Source organism: Acanthopagrus latus, chromosome 17 (genome assembly GCF_904848185.1).
Source record: "Acanthopagrus latus isolate v.2019 chromosome 17, fAcaLat1.1, whole genome shotgun sequence".
Lineage (NCBI taxonomy): Eukaryota > Metazoa > Chordata > Actinopteri > Spariformes > Sparidae > Acanthopagrus > Acanthopagrus latus.
This window is the reverse complement of record NC_051055.1, coordinates 4815236-4839014: the sequence shown is the minus strand read 5'-3', so window position 1 is coordinate 4839014 and position 23779 is coordinate 4815236. Positions and strand designations below refer to the sequence as shown.

Here is a 23779-nt window from a genome sequence, read left to right as displayed (position 1 = left end):
AAAACACATGGTGAAGGACTTACAGTTCGGGGGCCATAAAAAGAGAACCACTGGTTTAAGATGTAGTTTCAGTAAAATTCAAGATATTTAGTTGAATCAACAGCTGTTTAGTGATACTGACAACCATTATAATTCAATTTGATTTCTTTACATTTGAAGAGTACTTTAAAGAATCAGTTCTTCATTTCCCACAAGAAACAGCAGTAGCTGCTCCTATTGGTGCTACTTTGTTCTGGCATTTGCACAAAGACATCGTGTTAACCAATTGACGATGATTTGATAAAAAGTATTAAAGTTTGATAAAGACTGTATTCTACCGACCTTTATCATGGTTAGCATGGTAGTTTTTCAGTTATTGTGAAAAAAAGAACCATGACTTCTCTCAAAATGTATTGAAGACAAATAGCGCATTTCCATAACTATAAAAAAGAAGAGTCTCAGGAGGGTTCTACCTCTCAAACAATGCATACTAGGACGTCTGCCAATGTGTTGATAATGTTTCTTTAAAAAAAAAATAAAAAATAAAAAATTCTATATATTTCTATTTCTTGATTGAACTCTGTACATTACAGTCATCCAACATTTAAGTCAAAAGACTTTAAGTTAAAGTTAAAATAACTAACTGGTCTGAATGTATATATCAATTCTGTCATCACTTTTTATAGTGTAATGGTGAATTTTGTTAGACTGTGAGAATGAAACAAGAGACCATTGGAACAACATTGGTAACTGGAACACATCAGCCATGATGCCCATTGCCGTGTTGACCCATAAGTACTCATTAATCATTATTACATTATTACATGAATACTCAGTAATGCAATGCACTGACAGACAGACATATCACCTGGCAAAATACTCATAATAGCTTCTGTGGCTGTAAGTGTCACTGGGACCACATTTTGCCATGATGACACACAAACACACACACACACACACACACACACACACACACACACACACACACACACGGTGAAATGCTGGTTACTTTTCAGAGTATCTGCTGCCAGGTGCCTCTTAGCACTTAAATGTTATCTTTGTAATTCTGTACACTCAAAGGAAAGGGCTCAAACATTGACTTTAAGTATTTTAATTACATGTAATTATATTTCTTAAGTGTAAATGGTCATGTGTAATGCAAGTTTTTCATCATGAGGAGGAGTCAATGTTTACAAGTACTAAATGTTTCAGGCTAAATATTAATATCAATTTGTTCAAAGTAAGTTTAACTATTTTCTTTAAGTAGCTTTAGTTTAGCAAACTAGACTATGTATTTGCGTATGTCACATAAGAGATAGATAGATAGATAGATAGATAGATAGATAGATAGGTAGATCCTTGAAACTTTGTGTTTATGCCATTGGCTCACTACTTTACGTCACGACGTCTTGTTGTTGGTGGAGGTGGAGGGCAGGAACAGGGCATCGAAGGGGAGCTAATGAGCAGCAGCATCACCGAGAGTATCCGAAAGGTGCTCGCGTTGCAGGTGAAATTAGACGGGATATTATGATAACTGATGTAAAGGGAAGGCCGACAGACACCCGGGGGCTTCTACCGCTTTACAGCTAACGGGAAGGACGCTGACAGGAACATGAAAACAGGTTAGTAAATGCTCAGTCTGAAACGTTCGCTAGCAGCTAGCGCAGGCTAATGGACTCACGCTAGTTAATGTGTATCGGCTCGTGATGATTTTCGTGTGGTTGCAGTATCATATAGGCCTATAAGCTGTTTAACCCGACAGACCGCTGGCGTGGGCGGATTTTTTAACCGAATTTTAGTAGCCGCTAAAAGATTAGCTTACCTGGCTAAAGATAACGCTGTTACCGTGTTTAGCAAGCAGTGAGATGGACACTGTACCACTATATGAAATTGCTGGAAACCAGTGACTGGCTGCTAAAGGCAGTCCATGCTCACTTGTATATTTGTTAATGTATACGTATTAATGTATTTGATTTATATTGCATCTCATATTGCGAATTAACTTGGACTGACATTACAATATTTTCTTGTTGGGTCAAAGTGTGTTAAGTGTTAAGTGTATTGTTGTGACAAGCACAGACTGCAGGTCACGGTTTACCACATTTTAGTGACCTCCCCATTTACTCAGTCATCTCTCATACAGCTGCAGGTGCTGTGACACTGAGTCAGACCACACTGCTCACTGCTGTGTTTAACCTTCCAGTTGATGCACCTATGACATCCCAACACATACAACCCCACTTTCACCCCTGGCTCCAGATTGCGTAGGACTCTTGAGGTTCTTATCCCCTGGGTGTTTTTCTTACACCTCAAGATAAAGTTATCGAAAGGATGTTTATGTGTTCGTTAAGTAGTTGGACCTGTTTTACTGTAGAACAGGAAAGTTCAGTTTCAGTCAGCATTTCCTGTGGAGATATTTTCATCCTCCTTCTTCGTCATGCTGCCCACTTTACTTCAGGTGTAGCACTTTATACATGCAATGTTCAGACAAGTACACAGCAGTGTGCCAGCCACTACTTTAATTTGCAGGTCAACTTCGAGTTGAGAAAATTCCAAGATTATTTAAGATGAAAACTTTCTGTGGGTAGTAAATGAAAGAAGAATAAGAAATGATATTGTGGCGATTTTTTTAGGGATGGGTGGTGGTACTTTTCCAAAATATTAATGCAACAAGATTTTTGATTTATGATCCACATAGCTGATGATTGAATCAACAGTAAAGTAGATATAATGACAAAACTAAAGGCAAATGTTAGAATAGCAAGAACATGGTCTGATAGTTTCAGCCTCTTACTGTAATGCAGCTGTTAAGACCAGGAAAAGACAAAACCTATACCGTATTACTATTTAACAATATTCAAAATGTAAGACATTAAGTGGTCTCATACCATTATAATGATATGATATTAATGATATTTCCCCTGTCTGAGTGAAAGGGTTACTTTCTCAGACTGTATTTAAAATGTTATATGCTGATAAAAAAGCAAACCTGTTACTATATCATAAGCAGACTTTATTGAAAATAGAAATTTTATATATATATATATACACACATAATAAAGCATTCAGTCATGCATTCATATATTGTAGTACGATGTTCACCATCATTGATACGTAAAGGTGTGCCAGGTGTTTCACGTCACGTAGGCTACAAGGAACGACACCAGTTGAAGTAAACACAAGCAGTAGGCAGCCTGAAGGCGAGTGATGATGGGTACCTCTTATTTTACCTAAATTGTTTCCACTTTTCTCTCACTTGCGTCTTTGTCCCCGCACTCTGAAGATTTGTAGAGACACACGAGGGCCATGGGAGGAGAGAGGACCAAGGAAATGTGTTTTAACAGAACTGAGATGTTTTTCCTCCTTTTCCTGTCAGTGGGCTTCATCAGCTGTCCATCATGTCAGATGGATAATGACAAAAATGCCATTATCTATACATTTTTTATATTATAACATGGAACTCAAATTGTTGAGATTTAAATAATGAATAAAATTAAACTGATGTGCTGTATGCGTAATTGTGCACAGCTCTATTAACGTAGAGATCCACCTGTCATTTCTTATAGTGCAGGTGGTGATGATGATGTTTTACTCCTTAATGAAATGTATCACTTGCACATCTAATATTAATCACAGTGTTTAGTTTTATGACAGATTTTTCCATGCTGTCCATGGATAAACCTGCAATTTGTGCATCACTACCATGATAAAAGCAAATGTGTTACTGCAGTTTAAACTGTAAACAGCTCAGACATTTATGTGATTTACGTTAAAGGGACAATAGTTTAGATTGTGATTGTGACTTGATTCACAGATGGCCTAGAATAAAGATAATTTCTTAGTTAGTACTAAGTTAGTACCTTGCTTTATTTCATCTACTGCCTGTGCCCTACATTATAACCTATCCTTTATACCTGTATAGATATCTTCGAAGCAGATGGCAAACACTTTGGCTGGATGATCACTTTATTTTTTCTGATCAGTCTGATCCACTCCAGCGTCCGTATATAACTAAGGGGGGGTGTTGGTTGGTAAAAAGACTTCTGTGAAGGTCACTGCTGGGTGTCCTTGCTCATTGTTCCTCTGACATCACTGCCACCACCTGATTACGTGTCATTATTTCACGAGTTGGGAAATGCGTCAGAATATTGCGTGTTCACCTGGTTGATAAGTTTAGATCAAAGCCGAGCTGAGATGATAAAAACATGCATTTACCTCAGTTGACCCGGGTGTAAATGTAGAGCATACACATTCCCATTGCCCACAAAAGCCTGATCTTAGTGGGTTTAAGTGGGATTTTTATTTATTTACCATTAAAAAATAACCAGGCAGGAGGAGACTTGATAAACTTATCAAGAAGGCCAGCTCCATCCTGGGATGCCCTCTTCACCCAGTGCGGGTGGTGGGAGAGAGCAGCATGATGGAGAAGCTGTCATTGCTGCTGGTGAAGGAGTCCACCCCCTGCAGGTCACTATCTCAGCACTGGGCAGCTCCTTCAGCAACAGACTGATACACCCCAAGTGTGAAGGAGAGGTATCTAAGTCCTTCCTCCCTGCTGCTGTCAGACTGTACAACCAGCACTGCTCCCTATAGACCTCACTGTGCAATACAACGTTACAAAAGTAATTTCTGGTTTGCACTATCTGGTCATTTTTTAAGACCCATATTTATTATTTGTATTTGTAAATAACAATTCACTGCCACTCTGTTTGATATATACAAATAAAGATGATATTGTACAAAATTAACATGTAATTATAGTCTATTCTGTTTCATAACTTTTTAATTATATTTCTTATTTTTTACCATTGTTATTGTTTTTGTAATATTCTGTCCTTTTGGCTGCTGTGGCAAACAAATTTCCCTGTTTGTGGGACAATAAAGGAATACTGATTCTGATTAGAAAAGGGCTATTGGTTAGAACTGAAGAGGCCTCTTGGGTGAGAGGTGAAACATCTTCAAGTAAGTGAACAAATCCAGTTGCCTACAATACAGCACTCAGAACTACCATGACCTGGATGTATGAGAACCTTCATCAAGAGACAATGATTTTACAGTTTGATGGTAGTTTAGGTATTCTTTGTTTCAGGTGAAGTTGCCAATCTCCTCTGTTAAACACTAGGTGAAACCTTGGGTTCTTTTGTTGGTGGAGTGAATTTTTAGTTTCAAGAGATGATAAAGTGCTTATCCAGAGAACCAAACTGTTGACTTGCCTCTAAGCTGTGACCATCTCCTCTAGCATGCGGTGACTGAGACTGAGGCCAAAAGTGGGTCCTGTGGTGGCAGAAGCAGCAGCAGGCAACAAGCTTAGATGAAGGATGAAGAGCCCAGTGCACAGATGCAGGGATGTGGAGCACAGTCGTGGGCAGGGTGGAGTCGGGGCAGGAACCAACTGTCTGCAGGCAGAACAGCGCATCCCTATCTCCAAAGACGTCATCACTTCTTCCTCTGCCTCCGCCATGTGGTTCATCAGGGACGCCTGTGGCATTATGTGCGCTGTTATCACCTGGCTGCTGGTGTTTTACGCAGAGTTTGTGGTGCTGTTTGTGATGCTGCTGCCCTCCAAGAATCTGACGTACAGCATTGTGAATGGGACGCTGTTCAACTTTCTGGCCTTTCTTGCCCTCGCCTCACACCTCAGGGCCATGTGCACCGACCCCGTAAGTCAGACTTGTTTGGTATTTCAAGCAAATTCTCTTGCTTACGTCTTATGTCATGCAGACCAGTTTAGCGTATTAAGCTTGATACAGTTCTGGTTAATGGAGCTTCACTTTCATAAAATTGTATGTAGTATGTTTAGCCTCTGCTTACTTGTTTCGTTATGGTGATTAATGACCCAAATTACACTGAATATACTGTGTGGTCATGTTTCTTGCTAGGGGGCAGTGCCCAAAGGGAATGCTACAAAGGAATACATAGAAAGCCTTCAGCTGAAACCAGGGCAGGTGGTCTACAAATGTCCCAAGTGTTGCAGCATCAAGCCTGATAGAGCACACCACTGCAGGTAGGACAAAAAGGACATGGACTTCTCACAATCCTGCACTTCCAGCTGCAGTGTTTTGGTGCAGTGAAAGAGTCAGACTGTAAATTCTGACTCTTGTCAATTTGTGCTTCTCCGAGAACTTAGTGCTACTGGTCTTGTTTTTTTGCACCATTGTTGTTGCTATTTGATGGTTGGTACAATGTTCATTTTAGTTGAATCCACTCCCTTTCCTTCACACTTAACTTGCAGTCTCTCTCACAGTGTTTGCAAACGCTGCATACGGAAGATGGACCACCACTGCCCCTGGGTTAATAACTGTGTTGGGGAGAACAACCAAAAGTACTTTGTGCTTTTCACAGTAAGTTCACCACAAGTCCGAGTCTCTCATAATGTGGATGACTTTCATATTCTAAATTGAAAAAGATTGCTAATGACCTATTTTCAACCTTTTGACAATAAGAGGTGCAGATGAGAAGGAATCCTCAGTGGGTAACTCTGTTCGCAGTGAATGTTTGTGGTGAATGGTTGGTCATTGTGTCCCTTTTTTTTCTTTTTACCTAGATGTACATTGCACTCATCTCTCTTCACGCTTTGGTCATGGTGATCTTCCATTTCCTTAACTGCTTTGAAGATGATTGGACAAGTAAGTGTTTGTTTTGTCTAAACCTCTGCAGCCCTACATTACCTATACTTGTGTAAAGAAAAGTCTTTCCTCTAGTACTCAAAACTGGAGGCTAAACTGACAGTCATCCTTTGAAATGTTTTTTTATTGAGATGAACATTTTCTGTCAGTGACATAAAATGATATACTATGATCCAGTGTTTCCCCTGGGGTGCTTGTAGCAGCAGAGGTGTCACATGCGCATAATTCTTTTTTGTAGGTTCACAAAGTGCGACGTCTGCAAGGTTTCTGTATCTGCCAGAATCATAATGGCTTTAAGTACATATGAGGTTTCATGAGCCAATTTTCAAACTCATCTTAAAATACAAACATGCAGATGCAAGCTTTGGAGGGGACAGTGTCAAAACATGATGGTTTTCTTAAGAGAAATTCCTTAAGGAACACCATAGAAAATGTCATGGTGCCCCTCAGGCACAGTAGGCAGGCCTCCAGGATGAAGATAAATCTGTGCATGATGAATACCTACCCTCTTTGTATCAACTTGGATCAACCAAATGTTGTTTATTCTACAAACTATTGTTAACATGTGTTTTCCATATACATGATTGTGTTTACTGTAACAGAACTGTAGAAGACGCATGTGAAGTTGCAGGACAGTTTTTTTTTTTGTTTGTTTTTTTACCCTTTTGCAGTGTGCAGCATTGCTTGCTTCAGTTTTGACATTTAACAGATGCTTGCTTTAATTGTTGAGCTGACATATTCAGGTAAGCACAAGTTCTTTGTTTGTATGCTTAATGCTTCACTTATAAGTGTATTTGTGTGTGTGAAAGGTCTGGATTTGAAGCATCAGCAGTGTAAAAACAACAACTTTTGCTTCTATGATGCTATACTGAGTGTGTGAAATAATGTAATGTTAGTTTTCTAAAATTATAAGATCGCGTCCTCTCTTTTCCGCTATATGGATTCTTGCGATGTGTTAATTGACCTGTAGCTAGGCTATATGAAGCAGCTAAAGGCCGGCTATATATGTAGGGCAAAATAATAATGTTATAATATTGTTAAATAATAACCCCCCCCCCGTTAAATCAGAATCAGAATCAGAATCAGAAAAAGCTTTATTGCCAAGTACGATTTTACACATACGAGGAATTTGTTGTGTTGATGTTGGTGCATGCATCAAATGACTATTAAGTGAAAATGTAACAAATTAACAATATAAACTAAATAATTTTAGCGCGGAGGTGCGCTTCTGCTGGCTGCATTTAGGGGAAACACTGGCCTCATTTAATATAATATAATAGAAAATAATAAAATACAATACTCATGGGTATGAATAAAATGTGTGCAATCAGATTGTTGCCTCATTGATGCATAAACAGTGTTGTTTGCCTACCCGCTGCTAAAACTAGTGATAAAAGTCACCCAGATGACAACATTGAAACTTCAACAGTAAGTCTAGAAGGAGACTTGAAATACTCAGTACATTTACATTATGTTTGAAAATGTTGTACTATTGTGTTAAACCGCCAGATTTAACTACACTTTTAAAGTCCATGTAAGCACATTAGTCCGACTGAAATCATGTTAAATTAAATTCGGACTAACGCACCCCGATAATGTGGTTGGAAGTCGATTTACTCTTTCATGTATCTAAATGTAATCTGGTAATCATTACTACTCAACAATCCAATCTAAACCTCCTGATCCTCAAGATGCACTAGCCTTCCTGGTGGCAGTTGGACATACTTGTGGACACAATTGCTTTGACACTTTGCATCCTCGCTAGTAGTGCTGCTGTAGACACTTACCAGTGGAGTCATTTCTTTACACGTAGTGTATAGCACTTCCTCATATAGCCCTCTCTCTTTGCCCCTTCACATCTCTCCCTCCATGTCCCTTAATTCCCTAGAGTGCAGTTCCTTTTCTCCTCCAGCAACAGTCATCCTCCTTATACTCCTGTGCTTTGAGGGTCTCCTCTTCCTCATCTTCACCTCTGTGATGTTCGGCACCCAGGTCCACTCCATTTGTACCGACGAGACAGTAAGTGATCCATTTAGTGACCAACAGTCCTTTTACTTTCTTTTTGTTTAACAACTTCCTTCTGCTCTTCTCCCTGCTACTGCCTCCCTTTGCATTTTAACACTAGCATCTTTGACCACCTGCTTCTAATCCAAACCGTTCACACTAAACAAGTGACGACTCATTCTGCTGAAGATAATAGTAGTTAGTAAATTATGTGCAAGTATGTACAGTGACTGGAGACATTGCCTGAAAAGTAACTGCCAAATTCAACATTTTAAAGGTGAATTGGTGGTGTCTGTGTAGCATTCACAGTGCTGATGGTAAGACCAGTAGTTCCGCAGAGCAACAAAATGTTAAATGTGTGGATGGTAGAAGCACAATGGTTGTGTAATCAAATTTTTCCAACTTTCCAAACGTTGCTGGACTGAATGGCCAAAATTATGATAGTGAAACTAGTAATTTGGTGGAGGTTTGGGCGCCAAGAAGAATTTATCCACAATTCTACAGACACTTTCAGAAGAGGCATATAATACTCCTTTCATACAGAAGATTCAAGTCTTCTTAACACACATTCAGTGTAACTTGGAGTTGGAACCTTATGAGACAACGTCAAAATCTCTTTATTGTCCAAATATGTAAGTTTGTATATCTCTCTAATGTTTATTTTTATTTTGGGGGGGATGGTTTTGACTAATTGTTGTTTACAAGTCTGTATCATTTAATTATAACAGACACACCATGGTCTGAAGGATATGATTGTTGTTGAGCAATTCAGAAAAGACCACAGATGTGGGTTTGACCTGTCAGTGAGTTGAGCATAACTTAGAGCATAGTAGACATTCAGTTCAGTCTCTCCCAGGCTGTTCCACTCAAAGTTACTACTCACTTTACCCACCAAGGTATTTGGTCTTTAGCTGATTCTCTTATCTTGGCTGTTACCTCAAAAGCACAATGTTTGACCCCAGTGTAAAAACAAAGTGTTCTGTAACCAATTATTTTAATTTTTTTTATATAAATGTTTTTGGAACCTGATGAGATTAGTTAACTACAGTTGTAAGCAAAAGTTTTTATATATATATATATATATATATATATATATATATATATATATATATATATATATATATATATATATATATATATATATATATATATATATATATATATATATATATATATATATATATATATATATATATATAACTTTTGTAAGGTAAGGTTATCCAAAACTGATAAATAATATACATTTCAGAATTATAAAAATGGCCTTCTTCTGGGAACAAGAAATGGGTAAACAACTTAAGGCTGTTCTGCAGCAATGGAGGTTGATCAAGCTTTGAAAGTTGGTGCTACCAATTCTTACAGGTGCCCCAACTTGTCTTGATTATTTACAACCCCCTCTGTCTGCATAAAGTAGTGTTGGAACACACCGTGGTACCATACCCTCATACCCAGTTTTGTACTGCAGAAAGTATTGTGTTGGTATTAAAATGGCGAGATAAAGGCAATTAACAATGGAAGAGAGACAGACCAACATAACACTGAGGTCTGGCAGACCCAAAGCCACAACAGAATCAGAAGACAAATTTCTGAGTGTCAACAGCTTGCGTGATAGGCAGCTCACAGGACAATAGCTTCAAGCACAGCTTTATAGCGATTGTAGTAAACAAGTCTCAGTTTCAACTGGGAAGAGAAGACTCTGAGTTGCAGGTTTGACAGGTCGAGTTGCAGTAAAAAAGCCATTGCTAAGTCGTCAGAATAAGAAAAAGAGGCAATGAAACAGCCAATGGTTGAACAAGGAATGGAAGAAGGTGTTTGTTACAGCCAACCTAATGGAAAAACTCGCAGAGAGGGTGTGACATATTTAAAAGGATGTGCAGACATCACATAAATGGTTGAACCATTTGTAAGTTTTATTGTGAAATCAAAAGAACAACAAATAAACTACATACCACAAAAAGGCTTGAGATCCCGGCTGAAATAAACAAAGGGGAAGTCACTGAACCAGCCACACAGTGGGCCGTTGCACCTTGCTATCCCTTCTAAACTAAGGGAGAAAAATTAATCTAGCCTTAAATTAGCCAAAGAAAACTGAAAACTTGACAACTGGTGATCTCCAAACCAAACTACAAGCAAACTAACAAAACAAAGCACTGAAAATCAGGTGGGGAAAAAGGCAAGAAGGAGACAAATGGAAAAATATCCCGCTTTCTGATGTGAGCTGGGCAGTGGCTCCAGAGAGAGTGAGACTTCCACTCAATCCTCCTTTAATGCTGTCATCAGGTAATTAATAATACCTGGAGAGATGTGTCTTCCTTACAGATAAAAACACTGACAAAGGTGCCAAAGAGCAAAGGGAGAGAGACAGAACAGGCAGAGGGAGAGAAAAAACAACCAGTACGGGCTCACATGTAACAGTGTTATGGACTGCTGAATCGAGATTTGAGATCTTTGGTTTATCAGGCAGGATTTTTGTACGCCATAGAGTAGGCGAAAGGATGGTTCCTCAGGAAGCCTGATGATCTGGGGGTGTTTTGCTGGAACCAGGGTCAGTGACTTGTACAGAGTTAGAGGCACCCTGAACCATGTGGATGCGCCATGCCGTACCCACTGATAAGTGCTTAGTTGGTCAGGGGTTCATCCTACAGCAAGATAATGACCCAAAACTTAAGTCCAAGCTATGCCAGAACTACCTAAGGTAAAAAGAACAAGATGGTAAGCTTGAAAACATGTAGTGGGCAGCACAATCTCCAGACTTAAACCCCATTGAGCTGGTAGTGGATGAACTTGACAGAAGATTGAAAGCAAAGCAACCTACAAGTGTCACACATTTATGGCAGCTTCTGCAACAGAGTTGGGAACTTTCTGAAGAAAATTTAATTTCCATTGTAGAAAGAACACCACGAAGGTGGCTACTTTGATGAGTCAAAAATGTAGAATACATTTTGGTCTATAAATTGATTCCATGATTTCTTTTTTAACTTGAATTGTTTATTTGTTCTATGCTTTCATTTCAGAGTACAATGAAACATTATACTACATATATTTCAATTAAAAACTGCTGCTAAAACTTTTGACCAGTAGTGTACAAATCTATTACAAAAACATTCATGAAGTTTGGTTCAATAACTACTTTATTATAAGTCTTCTGTACAGCAACTTGAAAAATTACATTAGGTGATTTTGTAAAGTTGTATCAATCAAATGTTCTTTGCAGCATGACCTCTTAACTTCCTCTCAGTGATTCTGATTGATAACGGCTGGTGACTTTTCTTGGCCCATTTAAATAGGGCTTGTTTGATGCGCCCAGTAGACTCAGACACAAATACTACAGTGGGATGGTCTTAGCAGCTCAGTATTGATCTGAAAAAGTGCATTGTTGACCAAGTCAGGCTGTAACAGCCATTTCAAAGCAGTTACAGGTCCCTAGATCAACTGTGCAAACAATTGTAAGTTTAAAGTGCATGGCACAGTTGTGTCACTGCTATCATCAGGAAGAAAACTCAGAGTATCACCTGCTACTGAGAGAAAATTCATCAGGATGGTCAAAAAACATCAAAAGTCAAGTCCACAATAAATTAGAGTTGCTCGAATGTCCACAGTGTCCACAATCATGGATGTTATGCATTGCCGTGGGCTGAGAAACTGTCGTACAAGAAAGAAGCCCTTGCTCCAGACATGGCACCTTAATGGAAGTTTGCTGCTGATCACATGGTAAAAGAAAAATCCATCCGTAGGAAAACTCTGAGGTCACATGAAACAAAAATGTAGTTGTTTTGCTATGTTTTCCAGTGAGATGCAACATGTTTGGAGGCGTGAAGGGAAAGCCTTTAACTGAAAGGTCACCACGCCTATTGTTGGTGCTGGTAGCATAATGCTGTGGAGCTGTTTTGCTGCCAGTGGATCTGTTGCTCTAAAGAAAGTAAATGGAACAATGAAGAAGGAGGATTATCTCCAAATATTTAATGAAAAACCTAAAATCATCAGCCAGAAGATTGTGTCTTTGGTGCCGTGAATGGACAATGATCCCAAACACAGATCAGTTGTAAAGGAACAGCAAAATCAGGCTCGACTTGAGATTTTGGAATGGCCTTCCCTGAGTCCTGACTTGAACCCCATCAAGAAAATCCGGACTGTGCTGAAGGAACATATCTGTGCCTGGAAGCTAACAAATTTACACTACTCAAATTTACACTACTCAAAATGTAGGGACATTGGGATATGGTAACGTATATGCATGTGCTGGATATGCAATAGTGGTGTGCATCTCTCCCTCATAAGACGATCCGATACGTATCTAGATACAGGGGCTACAGTATGATTCAGGGAGGATTGTTTTTTATAATTGAACAATGTAATTCCAATTCGATAGGGTTCAATCCAGTCTGGGTATGATGCAGTACAATCTGACCACAATTCAGTATCCTCATTGACTGCACAGGTTTTACCATGATGTCTCACCAGGTGAAGGCCAACATTTGTTATGCTACCACTGTACTTAAACACTGTTCTACAGGGCTTCCGAACGGCCCTCCAAAGTAGTCTGCATATCAATGTAGTTTTATGTTTAACTTTAAAGCCAATTTCCGATTCATATTGGACAATTTCTTCACCTGTTATGCAATTAAAGTCAAATGAAATATGTTGCATTATTTTTGGGGTCCAAAATTATTCACAGAATTAAATTTAAGATATGTCACTGAATAAATAATCAAGAGGAACACTAAAATATCCCAATAACCCTTACAAATTTTCAGTAGTGTAGCTGAACTTTAGTGGTGGTTAAAATCAGCCAGAGCTTGACCACAAGCTTGTGGATGGCTATTAAAAGCAGCTAATTAAGGGTGCAAATGACCATGGGACATTTAACAAAATGTCAAGAATTAATGTATGTATACTTTCGAACCAGCAGATTTGGTCACATTTTCTTAAGACCCATAATAAACTGAATATTGAACCAAACTTAAAGTTTTCTGTCTCTGAGAAAGAGTTGTAGAAATCATGGTAACTCAAGACCACCTTTACATACATGCATGATCTTTACGTGTAGGTAAACTTTTGTTCATGTGTATATATGATGATGCTGCTTATGGTTTATATCAGTTATGTTTGAAGACAGTAAAACTGGTGCCAATTGAGTGCAGTTTAATTATATATACACTGATCATGGATAACATTATGACCACCTGCCTAATATTGTCTTGGTCCCCCTTTTGCCCTAAACTGCCCTGATGCTAGCAGCAGATCTATGTCCAGTAAGTTGCGAGGTGGGGCCTCCATGGATTGGACGTGTTTGTCCTGCACATCCCACAGATGCTTGGTAGGATTGAGATCTGGGAAATTTGGAGACCAAGTCAACACCACCAACTCGTTGTTGAGCTCCTTAAACCATTCCTGAACCATTTTTGCTCTGTGGCACGGTGGTAGACAGGGGTCAGCATGGGCGGCTATGCAGCCCCATATACGCAACAAACTGCAATGCACTGTGTATTCTGACATCTTTATATCAGAACCAGCATTAACTTCTTCAGCACCTGGAGCAACAGTGAGTAGCTCATGTGTTGGATCAGACCACACGGACCAGCCTTCGCTCCCCTCATGCATCAGTGAGCCTTGGTTGTACATGACCCAGGTGATGGGTCATGTACAACCTGCAGAGCTGCAGTTTTGGAGATGCTCTGACCCAGTCGTCTAACCATCACAATTTGGCCCTTGTCAAACTCGCTCAAATTCTTACGCTTGCCCATTTTTTCTGCTTCCAGCACATCAACTTTGAGGCTAATATGTTCACTTGCTGCCTTTATATATTGCACCCACTGAAAGGTGCCTTGAGGAAGAGATAATTAGTGTTATTCAATTCACCTGTCAGTGGTCATAATGCTATGCTTGATCGATGTATATACCCCATGGTAAAGCTAATTAAATAACCAATTTTTACTACTGCATGTCATCAACAATGTTTCATGGAAGGCTTCCTTTAAAAAATGCATGCTTGCTGATGTCTGTGAGTGCCTGCACCTTTGTATTTAGTTGTTGAAAACTTTCAAAAGAATGTTCATGTTGCCTACTGCCACTTTAATACATGTCATTAATAAGGCACAAACATATCTATTTAGCCATTAATATCCACCAAAATACTGACTTTGTGTAACCTAAGTTTGTTTGCTGGTGTCATCACTTGTGTAGTCTCTACATCAGTGTCATATGGTAGTAGGGAAAGTATTCATTTTAATCTGCAGGAAAAACTGAGGCTGCAGCAAAAAGTGAAAGCTTCTGATGATGATTTTATCAGCTTTGTGCAAGAGGTAGTGAGTGTGCAAAACCACCAGTGATGAACTTGATGCAAATGCATTTTCCCAGAAAGGTAAATGTGTCAGTGTATCAGTAGAAGAAGGAATCAGTATCCCACCTATGTAGTTTGGTGCTGTCCTACAATCATTCTCTTGGTGTACCTGTGCAGCTCACTAGACCAAACTCTTTTTTCCTGCTTTGAACTTCTTTTTGTCTGCAACTCAAGGTCAGATATTTATGAGACTTCTGATCATTTCATGTCGGAGACATGTAGAGGACTGTACAACACAGGGATATTTTTAGAAATAAGTATTTGTAAATTGATTTGTGTCTTCTGACCGGGTCACAAAAGTCCACCAACTGAAGTTTGGTTGTCTCTCGTTTTCAGGGCATAGAGCAGTTGAAAAAGGAAGAGAGAAGATGGGCTAAAAAAACTAAGTGGATGAACATGAGGGCAGTATTTGGACACCCTTTCTCCTTATTGTGGTTTAGTCCCTTCTCCACCCCTGACCATGGGAAGGCTGAGACCTACCAATATGTGGTGTAGGCTCAGCACGGGAAATGAGATGGTTGGGGTCAAAACTAAAGTGGGAAGCCCTGTCCAGCCCCACAGAGCTCACCTTTGGCAGTCTGCTACTCCCAAAGCTGAACGTGATTTACACTGTATCCCCCACGCTAGCCATGGACGGCTTTCCACCTGCTTTTTGTGTTACCAACTAAGTGCGATATACGTTTATTTCTGTGTTGCCTTGAGTGAGTGGAGTTGCAGAGAAAAAGAAAACACCTTGAGTTTGTGAATCCTGTTTGCAAACACTGTGATGTATCTGTTTTTCTGAACTTCTTCTCTTACTGTTTTTGTATCAAAAGCCTTCTCTTTTCTTGCTCTGTATACTCTTGCTTTACTGTAAGGGTTAGTTCTGTTTACTCCCTGAAAACATGTTTTCATTTTCCTGCAGTGATAAAGCTGGCCACACTGATACTTTTTCGTTTTAGGTGTTGAGGATTTCAGCTACCACTGAAACCCCAACCACATCATTACAATCGGAGAGATTATACATTAATTTAAGGCTCCCACTAATAACTATTTTTTTATAAATAATTTTATGATATATCTATTATTTTCTAAAATGCCAGATAATAGTAAAAGAGTGCCCATCACGTGTTCCCAGATCTCAAAGTAATGTGCTTATTATTTAACCAACAGTCCAAAACCCAAAGATATTTAATTCACTGTCATAATAAACTAAGGAATCCAATAAACATTCACATATAAGGACCTGTAAACTGTAAAGTTACTTCAAGGGGCAAACTGTAAGATATGGCCAGAATTTTAGAAAAACATTCTAAAAAACACTGAAAGAATGAAATGGTTGGTCAAAAATGTCTGTGTACTGTGTTGCAATGTTTACCGAAGTTAGCATGCAAGCCCTGGCCCACCCTGTCTCCCAATACCCAGTATATCCCCTATATGCATCTAGTAGCAACACACCTCCACTGCTGAAATGTGACTGCCAGTGCTGGATTACACAGTACTGGCAGTTGCTGCTACACATTTTAGTAAAGCGTAGAAAAGGAAAGAACTTACAACTATAGCTAAATTGTATTTTTTCTTGCTACTGACACTTCACGTCCAGACTAATTCACACAAACAAGTATACCATTGAGCACATAACCATTCAACTTTACTGAATGTGTCAGCTCAACATTTCAAACAAAAAGCATTGGGTAAATTATATTACTGAAGCACACAATACTGAACACTGAGCCCCGATCATTATTCTTGCAGATGGGGAAGAAAACTGCCCTTCAATCTCACGAGTTGTGCCTAACGTTACAGTAAATGCAGTCATATGTCAGACAAGCAAGGGTTAACAATAATTTGTGAAATAAACATCATTTGGAAGATTTAAAAAAGATTTTAAAAAGGTTCCAGCTAGAATGTATGCACAAATCGTTACGTTGCAGAAGCTTCAGTCTCCACAATCAATTTTCTCTCTATTCTTCTATCTTCTACTTCTATTTGACGACACCTATCATAACCTACATGATGCTAGTCCATGCTAATATCGATGCTGTCACTAATCCATGCTAGTGATGTTTTTCTTGCCAGAAAGGCAGTCTGGTTGAAATAGGGGTGTCACGATCTCGACTGTTAGTCAAATATCGATCAAAATGACATTATGATTCTTGACCTTCGAAATCAAAGGTGGAATCAAGGATTTAGGCACGGCCCCAGTGTCATGTCTGGCAGACATGCCAGGAGGGGGAAAAAACTCACACACAGCATGTTGTTGCTCAGCGAGTTAACATCACCTCCTCTTACATGAAACTGCAGACAGTTTTAATACACCATGGCAACTGCTGATAAAGGAGACACCTCAGCTGAACTCAAACCCTCCTACTTCTCTGATACCAACAGTGTGGAAATATTTTGCATTCCTGGTGAGTAATGTTAATAACGTTTGTTTTTTTTGACAATAATACCACAGTTTATAAGCTATGCTATGCGCATGTAGCATACACGTCCAGAGGCAACACGGCAAATATAGCAGAACATCTCCGTAGGTATGGTAAAGAAATAGACTTAACTGAGAAAACAACACTGTTAACAAGTCAACCTTTCCGTCCCTCACATAGAGCTGAACATCCACAAAATTTAAAGCAATAACCAGCACTATGGGGCTATTTGTAGCATCACACATGCCACCTTATTCAGTGGTGGACAACCTTGGATGTAATCATGCTATGAAATGCCCTGAAGGTCACATCTTACCAAAAAGGTGCCCTCCATGTGTGATGATGTGAAGGAAGAAGTTATTAGAGGTCTGAGCAGTGCAGATTTAGTGGCCTTTAGTGGACCTCCAGAATGACAAGATCTTCACAACACAACATCAAGCATGCACTCTTCAAATCTGCTGTAAAGAGTGCACACTGCAGTTACAAGAAAGAGTCACTAGATGGCAGATACCGTCTATGACTTCTCTCCTTATGTTTACAGTTAGTTTCCAATTGACTGGTGAAGTTATTGTAACATTTATATTGTTGATCAATTATTTAAATCTGACAATAAGGCACAAATAATTGAGATTATATCACTACACTTTATAGACTATCTATATAAGAAAAAATAAGAAAAAAATAAATGATTTGTCATGGCATAAAACCAACGATCCTATACTAGACAAGTCTAAAAATGGCACAGACGTCTGTGCAACAAGAAAAAAACAAAACAAAGAAAAGAAGGAGATTCAAATTGAATTATGATCTTAAAAAAAAATAAAAATCAATTTGAGGTTCTGGAGAATCGTGACACCCCTAGGTTGCAATGGTAATGACTACATATGACTATTAACCATGTTCTCAGTCTCTCAGAAAGTTGACTTTTTAGACAGGAAGAAACATTACTGGAGGTGGGCTCTGAATGGTGCCAAATATAGCATGTAGAGAAACAGTTTAACAACATTATTGTGGATTTATGGTCAGTAATGATACTGAGGTTGGTAACCCTTATTCAGACATTATTCACAGCAGACATTTTGACTTGTCATTGCGGGAAAAGCACAGGTGAAACAATTTCAGTTAATGATGACTCAGTTTCATTAGATGTCTGCAAACGCCATGACAGTTAATCCAAACTAGGACCCTTAAACTAGCACACATGGATGGAGTATAGTCTTTTTTAATATTACCAATTGCAAAAAGTTTATTAAGACATGCAAGTTTCCTGCATTGTAGGTGGGTGATTAGTAGGCCCCTTCCTCTGTTTAAAGATGGTTGTTCCAGTTTGACATAGATGGATTATTTTAAGCCTCTTTCAAACCATCTGTCCTCTCTGGCCAAGATGTTTACATTGTCATCCTTAAAGGCCACACGTGACCTTGTTCCTTCAGATGTAAGTGGACAGCAGAGTCTTGACCTGAGGAACTGGCTCACCTATGTTGTGCCATTTGCATATGGATGGGTTTTTTCCCCAATGTACAAATCTGTGCAGTCCTGGCTGCATTGAACAGCAAAAACTACATCACTCCACCCCAAGGACAAATCACCCAGGTATAAGCAGCAACATCTTGGCAAGAGAGGACTGAGATGGTTTGATAGAGGCAGAAATTAATCTAGAATTTCAGACTGGAATGACCATCTTTGAACAGAGGAGTTGGCCTACGACACTACCTATCACCCACCTACAGTGAGTTCCCTCGCCAGCCGGCTTAATACCCATTCACACCTGGACCGTCCAAGCCCCAATGACTAAAAAATGAATGCTGGTTGAGTGAACAACTTACGTATAGCCTAAACGACCTTGTAAGGACATACCCACACAGGGTTTATCACTTACAACTCCCCTCCAGTTAGTTAGAAAGCTAGAACAAACAACCAACCCTGATTCATGGAGGCCCTGTCCCCAACATGCAGGACCCAAAGGATCCACTAAAAACATCTCAATGCCAGACACAACAGAACACCCTTAGATGTATTATGACCGTGCTTTAACGTGTCCGAGTGGTTTTGGCTGTACAAGGGGAACCTGCACCAGTAGGTGGTTTTAATGTTGAGGCTGATGGAGGAAATGTTTGATTGCCCATAGTTAAAATGTGTGCATGAAGACTTGTTAGTGAAACGGCTCCTGCGCTCTAAACTCCTGATTATTTGGGAAGCTTTTAAAAATAAATTCTAAAAAACAGACAGTGATTAGCACTGCACTAGCTTTAAAATGCTCTCTATTGGAGAAAACATATAAAATCCTGAGTCAAATGGAAACACTGTATGAAAAATGTGCCAATGCATACATCTTATCATGAAGTAGCCAGATATTGGATGTATTGTATTTGTGCGCTTTTCCAGATGACTGCAAAGCATTAAAGTATAAACTCTCATCATTGACATTTAGACATGTACTTCTGTAAAAAGGCTAACTCACACTTTGTATTTATAATTTGGGATTTTCTTCTGTGTGAATTGCTCTGTTCTGAATTGTGCATTTTATTCTTTTACTCTTTGTTGACATGATATTTTGTGTATCCTTTGTTATCTGAATGCATGGTACAGGTGAAGGCTAGTTTAGTGATGTATGTGAAACATTGCTGGTATGATGGTGGCAAGTCTCACTGGTGAAAGTGATGGTGGAGATGATTTGTTTTTTACAGAAATTTAAATTCTTTCTAAATATTCTGAAGATATTTCAGCACATGCACAGAGAATAAATACTTCTCAGTTGCAATGCAAAAACTGTTTGCTTGCTTTTTTTTTTAGTGTATTTATCTGTGTTTGTGCCTCTCATTTATTTATGTTCAGATATTGTTTAAAGGTGCAACATGTAAGAATTTTAAACATTAGAAAATTAACAAAAACTATATTTTAAGAAAACACGGTGTTGACATTATGTCAAAGACATTTTGCACTGTTGCAGAGATGTCAGCATGCTAGCTGGCTAGCCCATGTAGAGAACAGCTCAGGCCACCAGTTATGACCTCCGATACATTTGTTGATTATAGGGATTAAAAGTAAGTCTGTTTTTGAGCACTATGTCAAGGATCAAGAAATTATGGAATGATGAAGATGCTTTCATGTGACTCGTGAAGTTGTTTGGAAATATGTACTTTGAGTTATTATTACTCAACCCTAACCTTAACCCTAACCCTCCTTTGATTCAGGGCCTGGGAAAATTGTCCCAGTGGTCCCCTGCTGAGATAACTAGCTAGTGACAGCTACAGGTAACAACAGTTAGTGGTCACTCTGGTGATGCGCTGCCCCTTTTTTTTTTTTAGTTTGACAGGTGGCCAATTCTCACATATTGCACCTTTTTTAAGAAAAGGTATCCACTTCCCCTGCATACAGTCCTCTCACAGCCGCTCTTCTTTTCTTTCATTCTGTTCCCACTTTACTGTCTGTAAATCAGCGACTTTTCCAATCGGTGTTCTCTCCACACTCATGCATTTGCTTTGGTTGATTACTTGTTCTGCCAAAAGCTTTCTGAAGCAGACAACTCTTTATAATCTTGAGGAGAGGTAAGCTTGTAACATTAACTGTCCCATCAGGCTTAACGTAACACAAGCATGCAGATTTCAATCTGAAGGCCAAAGTGCGCTTCATGCCTTTTTTTTTGCCGTTTGAGATTCAACCAAACATTATGAATGAATGAGTGAGCTCCTTGTGTATCACGATGCATGCACCGTTTTATTCAGTTGATGTGTTTGCTTCTTCCACAGGTGTCATTCTTTATTTTTAAAGTGCATGTTAGTCATTATGTTTAGTGTTCTAGGAAATTTTGGGCATGTCTCTCGGGGGGGAAAAAAAAAAAATAAAAAACTAATAGAAAAGTATTAAAGGATATACTCACACTAAGACATGTAACCTCTTCACCATTCATATGGGAAATTCCTATTCTATTAAGCTACACTTGAAAAATCTGAATCTGTCCATTAATATAAATCTGAAGGCATTTTTTGTCCTGACATTTTTTATTCTGATTTCAAGAGACATATGCCCAAAGATCAAAACCATGGTATCGTTGCAGTTTTATAGTCATCAACTTTGTGTCATAGTTGTGATTGATATTGCATGTAGAATATGGTAGACTTCAGCCTCTTTTGCCTCAGCTCCTTTCACCTCAGACCAACACTGTTGTGTCCTCTGCAGGGAATCGAGCGTCTGAAGGGGGAGACAGGAAAGTGGGGAAAGGCGCCGTGCCGAGAGGCCATGCAGATGGCGTTCGGCGGCCCGTTATCTCTGTCCTGGTGCAGCCCCTTCTCAGGGCTGAGCTGCAAGAAGAGCCCGCCAGAGCACATCAGCATCCCACAGGGGGAGATCATCGACGAGGATGTCATAGAGATTCCCCTGGAGTAATGCTGCCTGCAGCCAGGAAGACCAGTCAACAAGAAAGTAAAGACCTTCGCCATTTGTGGACAGAAGCCTTCATTTTGGCTTTTTTAATTATGAAAATCAGAATTGGAATCAGAATTTGCATTTACTGCAGCCGAACCTGCAGTAATTTACTGAAATAATGATGTAATGGAACTAGCTGGTGAATTGAAAGAAACTGAAAGGACTCAGCGCTCCTGTTAGCACAACCCAAGTGTTTGCTACTGGAAGTAAGGAGAGGATGGATAGTGCATTGTGTCATTGAGCTATCTCAGGAGACCAGTAACAGTAGCACTAATGTGACACTTGAAGCTTGAGCTGTTTGCTTCCAACCACTTTGCTCTCTCTGATGCCTTTTTGTAAGGATTTAAATCCACTCTGTGCCTTATCTGTGTTGATGAGCAAATGCTCATATGGGGGGAAAACACACCCTGTGATAAACTGTTCGAGTACTCCTCTGTGCAAATGTGGCTGTCAGTGTCTGTATCTGCAGCTGCTGTTTTCATCTTCATGACTGTATATATGAATATATACATATATTAATGGAAAACACACACACACACACACACACACACACACACACACACACACACACACACACATATATATATATATATATATATATATATATATATATATATATATATATATATATATATATATATATATATATATATATATATATATATATATATATATATATATAAACTAAGCTGCGGGATAAGGGCTTTTGACTGCTAAACAGGTGCTGGATATCATAGGACCATTCATGTATTATCATGTTTACATTGTCTAAACACAGTTTCATTATTCTGTTGATTCCATTTTTTTAAATTCTAAAATAAATGAAAATATTCCATCCCTTTACAATAAGAACTGCATTGTCATTGTTTTTGCTGTTAATGATCAAAGAGACAGCATTGCAACAGTCGCACTTTAGTTTTACAAAGTCATCTGAACAGTTGTACCCGACATACAGACACTTAACAGAGGAACTCTTATCAGCCTGTCCTGAGCTGATGTTACACAGGTTGAGTCTGACATTTCTAGTTAGTAAGACTATACCGACTTAAATGCTTTAAACCATATAATATTAAACATTAAACTAAATATTTGAAACAATTTCAGTCCACACTTTCCAAAGTATTGACACCAGCCCTTTTCACACACATTGCCGCATTTTTGCTGCATTTCGCCAATTCACTGCCATTATTTCTTCTCACAGAGCCAAGCAACTTTGCCGTAAAGACGAATCCCTGTGTTATTCACATAGAAAGCCGGCGCTGAGGAGCCTAAAGAGCCATGATGGTACACGTCATGATGATGATGTCTGTTTCTTTCAAGGTGTTTCCCAGGTGTCATATGGATGCTGATATAATATGTATGTATATAATAAGTTATGTTTTTTGTTCTAAATTAGCTTTTGCTGATGACAGATGCAGGAAATGTGAAGAGTTGGAAGGACAGACGCTTCTCTGCATATTACTGTGGTACATTTTTCCTCATAAGTTGCATACAGTTACAGTTACTACGTTACTTTTGTTTGGTCTTGTAACGTTGCTTTGTGGGACATTTCTCTTTATTCTGGTAAGTGAAGGACCTGTGTAGTTATCAGACTGTCCGACCGACACACCCTCGATACACGCAGCCGGGTTATCCATTCACACTGGTTTGGTTCGCCACTACTGCGCCCCTGATACTACCTCCAGAGGCGGATCAGCGCCGGAGTGGAATATCACCCCTCGCTGCCTCTGAAACTTTCACACAGAGGATGATGCAGAATATTGGCGCAGGATCTCCGCATGCAAACAGCAGTGTGAATGGGGCTGCTGATATCAGCTGTGCTTTCTCACCCTCTCCTGTCTCTGATGGCAAGTCAACACACACACACACACACACACACACCGCTGCCTATGTCAACATGGACCCACCTTCTCCCACTCTTCTATAGGGCACCCTCTAGGGTCAAATGGTAGACAAAAAACTGGTTCTGGAAATCTGTGGGGAACCGAAAAGTAACCCGT

The 23779-nt window shown here is 39.3% G+C and overlaps 1 protein-coding gene across 3 annotated transcripts; it reads left to right on the top strand.

Annotated features, from left to right (window-relative positions):
* The first annotated feature begins 1388 nt into the window (after positions 1 to 1388).
* Positions 1389 to 22329, top strand: zdhhc3a (zinc finger DHHC-type palmitoyltransferase 3a). 3 transcript variants are annotated; one of them, XM_037074510.1, is made up of 7 exons: positions 1389 to 1601; positions 5219 to 5639; positions 5859 to 5983; positions 6224 to 6320; positions 6524 to 6605; positions 8494 to 8624; positions 15286 to 18288. In XM_037074510.1, the coding sequence occupies exons 2-7, from the start codon at positions 5298 to 5300 to the stop codon at positions 15442 to 15444; spliced, it is 936 nt and encodes a 311-aa protein (XP_036930405.1). In that variant the 5' UTR covers positions 1389 to 1601; positions 5219 to 5297; the 3' UTR covers positions 15445 to 18288. The 3 variants fall into 3 exon arrangements, with proteins under 3 accessions (XP_036930405.1, XP_036930402.1, XP_036930403.1); XM_037074508.1 differs by lacking the exon at positions 15286 to 18288 and adding an exon at positions 21534 to 21882 and having other exon boundaries at positions 1390 to 1601; XM_037074507.1 differs by lacking the exons at positions 8494 to 8624; positions 15286 to 18288 and adding an exon at positions 21534 to 22329.
* Positions 22330 to 23779: the final 1450 nt, after the last annotated feature.